The following is an 11,206-nucleotide window of genomic DNA, read 5'->3' on the forward strand; positions in this document are numbered from 1 at the left end:
CTCCCATTTTATTGGACTCCTGTTTTTTTATGATGGAATGACGGAGGATTCTAATGCCAGTTTTAATGAAATATGGTGTATTGAGTCGATGGAAAGCCATGAACTTCTCATTTTGTATTGATTTTTCAGATGTGGCATGTATAACAGACGGGTTTTAATTACTAATCAAGAAAAAAAGTTTACATTGTTATGACTAGATGGATTCCCTTTTTAATATGTATGTTATTTTAATACTGTATGTTCAAATCACCATGGCCTAAATAAACGTCTTTTTTTGATCTGAACATACATGTTTGTAAGATATTTATAAAGGACCACATTCATTTTTCTTTTTAGGAAAGTGTGCAGAAATCTTTTAGAAAGTGTTTTTGAAGCTACCTATTGTTTAGAAATAGTTCCTGATTATTTACAGGCGATGAAGAACGGTTGTATAAACTGTATAGCGTTCTTTTTAAAAGAGGATGCAATTCAGTTGAAAAAGATGCTCAACCATATGTACCATGCACAAGGAATCATTTTTCAACAAGCTAAATTATTTCATTAAAAGCAAATGACTAAGATTTGAAAAAAATATGCTTTCAGAAGTTTAAATGATTAATTTCAGCCGCGCACAGATTTTGGTTTTAAAAAATATGCAGAATTATTTGCGATCAATTGTTCTGAAAAGAAGACAACAAATACTATGACAGATGGAATCTTGGTTTAAAGCCCAAACAAATGCAATGAAAAGTAACAATTAGCCACTATTTTTGATGACATGCTTCATCTTCCGAACATTTTTATTGAATGCACAGAACATTTTATTAAAGCAGGCTGTTTATTTTTCTTTGGGTTAGGAAAGAAAACATAATTCCACCATTAGCATGATACAAACATCTATGTTACATGGTCTTCAGTTTGAAACAGATAGAAGCAGCAAATAAAAAAAGGGTGGTTTGACTGAAAGGTGGATATACAGCAGCTTCAGGAAATTATTGACTACATTGGCTTTGATTAAAGGAGTCTGTACAACGCAAGACACACAAAGTGATCAATATATGATGAGTGGCATATAAAGATTGATTCAGCAGTTCTTTGAAAAGCCACAACCGAAAGCTATAGTAAAAGGGAAATACGTAATTTAGAAGGCATATTCAGGAAAAGGAATACCTATCAGATCACAAGAAGGCTACTGGATTGGCATTCCTGAATGGCTTCACAAGCTTCCTAGTGAACTATGGAATTGTGCAGCTAAAGTGAATTTAAAATGAGTAATATAGGATTTAGCTTATCCCACTTAGCATCATTGTGCCTTTGGCGTGCAGGGATAGGTAGGCAGATAATTTGGACCATGATCTGGAATAACATATTGTTATAACACTCCTTGGATTTGCATGAGGAATGTTCAGGGGTTGTGGGTCACACAGAGGTCTCAGCATGAGATGTTACATTTTCTTTCTTTCTGGAAGTGGATGAGGTTTTATGCGTTGAAGAACTGGGATAGACATGTTTGAATTCACTGTGTCTTCAGCTGCCAATGTACATCCACTATCAGCCTGATTATGAGTTTGGCGGACGGGTTACTACATCACAAACATGATGGATAACTTGTTTGCCATATTACTTGTTCCATTATATTCCATTGGATTTAATTTAACGCATAATACTGCGGACGGGATATCCGTCACCTTTGTGATAGAATAACCTGTCCACAAAATTCGTAATCAGACCCTATGACAGAGCCTTCTGTATTTTAGTAGGAGGATGCAGTCTCTTACACTGCATATGATGTCTTTCAACGGCCTTTTGGAGGTGTGTGAGGTTGTCGCACTTTCAGAGGTAACTGAACTGAGATTAACGGCTGACTGCAGCCATGGAAAACCTTGTAGTTTTGAGGATCTGATACTTTCTGTTCAAGTGGAGTCCACAGTGCACAACTTTGAATTTGCTGATCAGTATTTCTGAAAAGTTGTTAAACTGTTGACCTGGTAGTAGTTTTAGGCTACAACCACAGAGAATGCAAGAGTAAGTAAGTGGTAGCAAATCAAATTTAGGAAGCACATTTTAAGGGATGTACTTTTATTTAAGTTGACTTATTTGAGGTATGAAGGTGCTCTGTAAGTGGAATGTAACTCCTAAATGTTTGAGCTGAGCAACTATTATGGTATAGACCTTTACCAAGTTGCCAGCCTGCCAGAGTCTTATTTTGCCTGGCCATTTTTGTGGCTCAACAGTAACAGTTTTCACCTGTTCTGAGCTCTCAAGAAACCACAACGTATCTGATTTCTTTTTGTCTCTGTTTCATTTTGTAATTTGAAGTTTATTGTCACATTAGTTGACAATAGAGGCTGGTGGTTGGAATTGAAAATTGAATGTTACTGGTGGAAAGGCTGGGCCTGATGGGAGGTCCCACATCTATCAGATATTTGTAAACAGTTTTCTCATTTAAAGACTTTTGAAAAACCGTAAGTCATGCAATAAGCTGTTGATGTTGAGGTAAATACTCAGCAGAATGGTTACTATTTTCGAAGCGCTGCAATTACGTAGTTTTTGAAGCTACATTTATCCATGTTTGGTTTACTTACAGGAAGCATGGCAATTAATTAATAGCGTAAATACATTTATTTCTTTAGATTTTTCCACAAGCACAGAAAAATTTGGTTTAGTAAATTCCACTCAAAGGATTACTCCTACTCAAAGGATATTGGATTTTCCAAGGCATGGTTTCCCTTGGAATATATATATATATATATATATATATATATATATATATATATATATATATATATATATATATTCGCTTCGCAACTCACCAAGAATATTGATGAAAAACGGGACACCCAGAGCTGCAGTGTACAAAAGGTTTATTCGGCAGATGAACAAAGTTCCACGACGCGTTTCGCCATTACGGCTTGGTCACGCTTGGGAGGAATATATATATATACATATATATATATATAGTTATATATATATATATATATATATATATAGTTATATATATATATATATATATATATATATATATATATATATATATATATATATATATATATATATATATATATATATATATATATATATATATATATATATATATATATATATATATATATATATATATATATATATATATATATATATATATATATATTCCTCCCACCCTGGAAACAGCCAGAGATATATTGCTGGAGTAACTACCTCCTTCTGGATGGGAAAAGGAAATGCCTACCCCCCCACGCCTCCCCCGGATTTAATGGGAAATTACAGAAAGAGCATTTTCCATGGGAAAAATGTTTTACCTCTGGAGTAAAAAACAATTGCACTTCCGCAGGAGGTTCTTTTCATTCTGTGCTGAGGTGTACACTATGTAGAACTCCGTACAGAGGGAATGGCAGCTGTGAAATGTCACATGCTATTCCATGGAAACCTATGTCTGCTCAGTTTTCCTAATATACTTCTGGAAATGTTTGTGAACTGGAAAATAACGCAAAGAGCACTTTATGTTTTTCCTCCTGAATAGACCCTATTATGATCAGATCCGGAACATTTATGTGTACATATGATATAATGTCATACTCAGATTTGTGTGCTTGTTTTTCTATTTGATGTCTCACATTTACCTTTCTGACTTTGGGCCCAGGTAAAATATCTCTTAGGTTTCTGAGAGCTTGTCAAATGGATTATCAGTGTGGCTGTCACCACTACAAGCTGGTTGTATGTGGCACTGTGCCTTCCCAGTTTCCTTTTTAATGCCCCTGAGCGTTAAGTGAGGGAGTCTGTGATGCTCCTGCTGATTTGTGGAGGGATTTTAGGGAGATATGAAAAGGAAGACGTGTTGCATGTGAAAAAAGTGATATATATTTTAACCACGTCTAATGAACAATGCAGATTGGGGACAGAGGGTGCAAGTCTTCATTGACAACAGTTGTGAGTATTTTGGTCTTCTCACTATTATGTGATGTAAGGCTCTTTTTAAATGGCAACATCTTAGAGGAACATCTGGGAGGAAAACATGACAATTGGCATAAGATATCCATATGTTAAATATTTTTAATAGGAAATATACAGTGGTATAAATGATTGGTGTAGAATAGTACAATCTCTTGCCACGGGGTCGCTTGGAAATTAATTTTCTAACATCAAAGGCTCCAGACTATATGTACAACATAAGCCACTTAAGTAAACATTCCGAGAGACTGGGAAGCAAATTTAGAAACAGAGATAGACAGCTATTCCCAGAATGTGTTCAGATCTACAGTTAAGATTAATTTCATATAACATTTTTGCGACTATGTATGTCGGAATCCAGACAAGATGCAGTGATAGTGAGATTCCAGTTCCCAAAAGCAGTGAGCACCATAAAAAGCAACAGTTGTCAAAGGAATATAGCTCGTAAAACTACAGGTCATGATAGGAGAATGGGTGGGAATCACAACTGTTGTTAAGAGGCTAAGTTAAAAAAGTGAAAGGGGAGCTCAGGGATAGAGTATTCTTATGGAAGAGTAATACACACAGCACAACCCTCCAGAAAAGGTTATGATGCCAAAAATAGAAAAAAGAAATTAAAAATCTCAACTTGAAATGTTAGAACCTGAGACAGAAAATGGTTCAGTGTTTGAGAAATCTTAAAATGTACTCAACATCCTATTTGTATGTGTAGACTATGGGCCCAATTCACAACCATACCTTCAGCTGTTCACTAATGTTGATTTATTTGCCACAAGTGTAGATACATCTGCAGTAGTAAATCTCAAGCAAAGGATTGGAAGGGACTGTTACAAAGTGTAGTTAGCTTTATAGGTTTGGAAATGCCACAAACGTGCATGTTTGTGGGAATTTACAAACTCTGATCTGAACCTTTACCACCTTGGAAATGGTCAGAAATGTACTACAGCCAATCGCTGAAAATGGTTGGAAGTTTAATCCAGCCAATGACTGAAACATATTTCCCTGCAGAGAAAAAAAAGTGCATGTTCACAATAGACTCCATTTCCCATGTGCCTATATCTATCCTATGCAGACTTCCCACTGTGAAATCTTTCCAGGTGTTCTACTGAAAATGTAAGTGATATTGAAAACACATTCAGGTGGAAATGCTAGGTTGGAACCAACTTCCTTACTGATTCAGTTAAACATTGAACTAGGCATGTGGACAAATGAAATGGGTAACATACTCTAAAATACTTCTAAGATTTTGAATCATGGAATTGGTTTAAGGTATGGGCTCAAATAGTGTTTTGTTTGTCCTAGTCAACTTAACTTTGTTGTTGCAATCTGGCAAAGTAGTCATTCTAAAAGTAAAGATTCAGGCATCTGGTGATTTGAGTACTTTAAACTTTTTACGTGCCTATCTTTCCACATTGGGCTATTTGTGGTGAACGTCTGAGTGGTTTTTATTTGCATCTGTGAAGTTATTAATGGAGTATAGTGGTAGAAATTCTATTAATGATGCACACTTCAAAATTTCCGGAAAAAATGGGCATATGCTTTGACCTCATTTGCTTGAGTTAGTAGTGTTGCTCTTTATACTGGGTGGGTGAAAACAAAATCGTCGATTCTCAGAAGACACACATGGAATATTAAATCCTTTGTGCGGTGTGAAGGTGGCAATTACATAGCCAGATAGGACGAGCCAGTAAAAACGAGATCTACATTGATAATATTTGTTTATGTGCTTCTGAAGTTGTGATTAGGAAATCCAGAAAAATGTTGGAATTGTTGTAACTTCGTAAAGATTTTCCTCCGGTTTTAGATTCGGGAGAGGTATTGAGGTAGCATAGGGAATTCTTCAAACTGCACACATATCCTACACATTTAACACACAGCTACTAGACTGGATGACTGAACTGGTACACGTTTCAAAAACAGACTGCAAGCTATGGGCACCAAGAGCTCTAAAAGTAGGGGACACCAACCCGAATCGCCAACAAGAACTGGAAATTCAACTTTAAAAGTGACAACTGGATAACAGAGGGAAGAAAAGCACCAAGAAGATTTACTATGGAATGAGGAGCAATGCTTTTAACAGAACCACTAAGGAGAAACGGACGCTGGAATCACTCAGCCATAAAACAAACATTTGTCTAATGCTGATACAACAAGACCTTAGTAAGCCATTAGAAGAATCTAAACAATGCTCTTGCCTCAAGCCTTTACTTTCATAGAAATTAGAACTTGATGCACAGTGACATCTGTGCCAACATTTTATGTCACTGTTGTCTGCTCCGTGCCCATCTTTTCTCCCTCGTACTGAAACAACCTGTGTAGAGCATGTTGTTCCTAACAAAGCATTAACAAAAAAAAAAAAGGAATGTGTGTTCCTGAGTTGGACAGCATTACATTAGAAAAGTGGTCTGACTTCTATTGTAAACACAGCTCTTGGTTGACTAGTTCTATATAAACTAGAAATTATTTTGATTAAATACATTCCTATTTGATGTAAGTGTTTTTGATCAATTGTTCATATATGAATATCATCATGTTATACATTGTTAGACACTATCCATTCAGAAATTGGCGATCTCTAACAAATCATGGACAGCCAAAGTTTGAATCCCATTCTGTAGTAGCCTAACAACATAACAAAAAACTTTTTTTTTTAACTAAGCAGAATTTTTCATGTCATCCCTCGTTTGTTAGGGGACCTTCACAAAGACTAGGCACAGCAAGGCTAAACCTCTAGTGTGCTTAATTCTTGAACTTCCCAAGCTGCCTGCTAAATTCATGGTTTTCTCAATTTCTATTCAGTGTATACAGCTGCATATTTTAATATTCCCTTTATTTAAAATATGCAAGCCCATGCAGTCTTTTAACTGAATAGATGACAACTCACTGCCACCCTTAATGTATGGAGTTTAGTCATAATTCTCTATAGTGCTATATTTGTTGTCACCAAAGTGGTTGCTCCTGGCGATGTTCCCAAAGAGCCAGTTTCCCATGCTTCATGGAACTAAATTGAGGCATGTGTTTTTAATATTATTATTACTGTCAAAACCTATACTTTGAATGCATTATTGCTTTGTAATACATTTGAAAAAAAAAAAACTAACAATTTATCTAGAACTTCTATTTGACCAGTAAATTGACAGTTGATTTACTTAGAATTAGTACTAAGTTTTCTTCATTTAACATAATCCCCAATCTCAGGAAGAGTGGTAGCGCTTATAACATTTTGCCCTCTTCCTTGGTTTAGTTACCTCTATCTCCCAATTGATACTTCTTAAATATATGCAAATTGTGAGTGAACCTCCATACTTTTTACAAGCCAATTGCAACCATGTCACATGACTCTTTGGACATTTGCATACCTTAAGGGACATCCAGCAATCGGATATTTGTAATGTGCACAATTGTGTGTCTAACCCCACTTCTCTGCTTTCTTGCCTGGTTTATTGTAACGAAAATCAATAAAGGGATACTGGAAAAATAACATAATCCCCAATCTCTAAATTCACTTAGGTATTAGTAGGGGGTTTCCAGCCACCTTAACAACCTTAATTTGTTTGTAGTTCCTTCTTCACGTTTGTATTAAAAGCCATTTTCTCATTGACTTTCAAAAAGCATTTCTGTTTGAAACATGTTTACTTTCTGCCAAGGTGTGAATAAAGTAATTTCACCCTATAAGTATAGGCAAGAAACCTTATCAGATCAGTTTTTAGAACAAGAGTATTTAAATACTTCTTATATATTCCACTATGCTTCCAACAAAATAGGAGATGATGCAGCACGTGTAATACATATTAACTATAGAGTCCTCTCTAATCAGCTACATCACAAAACTAATCAGGAATATTGAATGTGTGTGTCATATTGATGCAAGCATAATTTCTTTTTAAAATATGTGTAAATCATCTTCTGTGGAGATGGCATGTAGCCACATTACAGGTACAAACAACTGTAAATAGTGCTTAATTTCATCTGCAAAATACACATTATGATAAAAGTCAAATAGCAGCAAAATAAATTGCAGTACCAAAATCACCAATAACAATCCACTGACAAATTAAGCACTGACAGTCTACTTTCTGAAAGTATTCAGCCATCCAAGGTCATAGGTTGCCAGAAAATCTTCACTGTTCATTAAAATAAACAGTTTTTAGTGAAAATGTTTGACATTTTCCCAAAGGGTAGTGTTTGGCTTTGCATTTTGCGTTTCAGTAATTAAAGCTAAGGTATTCACTATTGTGAATATAATTTAAAATTGTTGAAATATATTGTAGGAAAGGCAAATGTTCACTTAAAAAAGCTTTCAGAGTTAGTTTGTAAAACTGCCTAACTCTTTTGAAAATGTTTATGAGTTATTAAAAAGCAAAAATAACTATTCGTAGACGTGTACAATTATTTTAAATTATTCAGGATTGTTTTAAAGTTGTGCACAGTTATTCAAAAGTATGCAGAATTCTATGAAATATTTGTAAAATTATTTCAAATTTGTTCATATTATTTAAAAAGTATTTAAAATCCTTTAGAAATGTGCTAGATTATTTGGAATAATATGTTTAATTCATACAACCGTCATAATTGTATCAAAACTTATCCCACATTTGGTACAATAAAAGTGAAAGAGACATGTATTTTTACCGCTTGAGCTGCACCAACACTGCTTTTGTTTGTGTGCCACAAGCTGAATTGGTCGACGCTGAGAAGTCAGTCGATGAAAAGATTTTTATTGAATATCCCTTTTTGTTCTTTGTCCAACAGGAAGGCGAAGATGTAGGAGAGGAAGTGCCTGTCCAATGCTCAGGATTCTTCCTACAGGATCCCAGCACACCCACGTATCCCACCTTCACCCAGCAGCCCACGGCTTTTCCACCGCTCCATAACAGGCTTTCTTTACACAATATGGCTTTGCATTCACTCTTAATGTTTGTGTTAGAGGTCATCAAGGCCGGAGCTGCTCATCTTCACTCAGGTGAAAAGGACTGCAATCTTCATTTTGGATAAGAGGGCAAAAACAATGGGATGCAAAGGGCTTACTGGGCCCTTGTCTGAGCTCTCGGAGAAGTGGATTTTTCTGTATTCAGTCCTTGCACACTACATTTTGCGGATATCCACTGCAAATGATGATTCACTACAAAGGATAATGGAATGGATATAGACCCCTCCAGAGTTTATTGATATCTTACAAAGGCTATTAAGCTTTCCAAAGAATAATTGTGCCTTACAAAAAATAGCAATGCCTTTCAAAGAGAATATGGACTGCTCCGCTAGACAAATATGCTTCCCAAAGAAGAACAATCCCATTTTAAGGACAATAGTATGGTATCTTCCAAAGGATAAATAATTATTCCTCCGACAGGGATCATGGTCCTATCCAAACAATAATGGTGTCTCTGAAAATATAATATTGAGATCCACATTGTAATTTGTGCCATTGAAAGGACAGTGGTACTTTCGGATTCCCTTTGAGCTCTGCAGTGTCCACAGTTTTACACTTCGATTTTTTCATTGTTAATTGATTAGGTCAATTGTTTTTTGCATAATCTGTGTAACAAGGGGCACTGGACCATCAACGAATCTGCATACAAAACTTCTCCAATCGTTCCCCTAAAAAAAAGTTAAAAGTAGAGTTATAGGTGAGGACAACAGTGCTCATCCATACAATTAATAAATGTAATCATCTGCAGAGCCAAATGATACAACCCAGACGTAGACATAGGGACAAGGGAAAACACTGGGGATTTTATTAAAAAATACATTAAAGAATGTTTTCTTGGGGAATAACGTGATTAAATGTTGCTCTGAGACACGTGGATCTTTGTATTTGTGACCTTAACTTTGTGTGGTATGCTGGTAAAATATTCCCCTGTTACCATTCAACCACCAGACAGTTAAATGATAACAAAACTGAAATTTAGCAAAAGTTTCAGGGCCGAAATGAAGTTATGGTCAAGTGCAAGAAAATACAGAAACTTATGTAGTCAAATGAAAATGAAATAAGAATGTAAGGGTATGACAGAAAAGTGTGCAAAACATGCAATATGCATCTCTTTCTGCCTTGCCCCACTTATGTACACATAGCACAACAGTAGATTTAAACAGCATGCAAAAGCACTTAAATTTCTCTACACACTACACTACACTCCCCGACCAAACTAACACTACGCATCAAATCACTTCCCCCCCCCCCCCCCCAACAGAAAGTGTCCAGTCAAACATTGGAACAATGGCTGTTTTTGTTGATTCCAAGTATTTCCTGGAATAAAATCTCTATATCATTTATTTCTCATTATAATTTAATATATCTCATCAGCACTGGCTTGTAATCATTTCTTTCGTACGTACATTGGAATAATCTCTACTTCTGATCCTATATATTCTACACATGAATTTCTATTGCTTGTGTCTTCTTTCTTCTGTTGGGAGTGCCCTGGGCTGTCCTCCATAGTTCGGTGTGCCCTGTGGTTGTTTTCTCTTCTCTTTACTGGGAAGGATGGAAGTAAAGATTAGTTGAAAGAAGGAAGGGAAGAAGGGAGGGGTGAAGGAAAGAAGTAAGAAATGAAGGTTTTCAGGGTGGCTAGCAGTGGAAGTCTTGCATCATGAGGACAGTTGAGGTATTTGAGATGTGACAACAGTAGAGATCTTTTCACCGTGTTGCTCGGTATAGGTCTTTGCAGTGTGACTGTAGTGGAAATCCTTGAGCTGATGTTTATGGAGGTCTTTCAAGACCTGCTAGTAGTAGAGGTTTGACACAATGGCAAGCAATGGACAGTATTGTGAAGGTTTTTCCGCATAGTGGATGTTGAGGTTCTTTGCAACATAGGCAATTTGGGTCTCTCTAAAGTGGTAGGCAGTGGAGGGTTTAACAAGTATCTAGCATGATGATCTTGACAGCATGGCTTAAGGGGCGGTCAATGTACAAAAACATGGCTGCACCTACTGCCTCAAGGTTATGCTTACAGCAGATCAGGTGGCATTCCCAGTCATGATGTAGTAGGCTTTCTACGGGAAAAAAAATCCTTTTCAAAATTTCTAGATAACTTTTCTGTACTTAGGCAGCTTCAGACATCCCTCTCCTATATATTGGCTGTATTTAAATCAGTACAGGGACATTCTTTTCTCAGGAAGTTTGTTTTTAATGACAGAAGTTAAAGATATTGAGCCGACTATGAAGTGATGCTGGCCCAACTAAGTTCTCAAACCCAGCATTCGATTGCATACTCAGGTTTTGGACTGTAGACCATTTCAATTAGCCTAAAGGAGTTTGAAAATAAGAACTGATAGATAG

At 36.2% G+C, this 11,206-nt stretch overlaps 1 protein-coding gene across 1 annotated transcript in view; it reads left to right on the forward strand.

The window, feature by feature from the left end:
* Positions 1-10,940, forward strand: part of CXCL12 (C-X-C motif chemokine ligand 12) — a 76,064-nt gene extending 65,124 nt beyond the window's left edge. Inside the window, exon 4 of the mRNA XM_086921859.1 lies at positions 8,680-10,940. Coding sequence (XP_086777985.1) covers positions 8,680-8,695 — 16 coding nt within the window. The 3' untranslated portion in view covers positions 8,696-10,940. The remainder of the gene's footprint in view (positions 1-8,679) is intronic.
* Positions 10,941-11,206: the final 266 nt, after the last annotated feature.

This window comes from Lissotriton vulgaris, chromosome 5, assembly GCF_964263255.1.
Source record: "Lissotriton vulgaris chromosome 5, aLisVul1.2, whole genome shotgun sequence".
Classification (NCBI taxonomy): Eukaryota; Metazoa; Chordata; class Amphibia; order Caudata; family Salamandridae; genus Lissotriton; species Lissotriton vulgaris.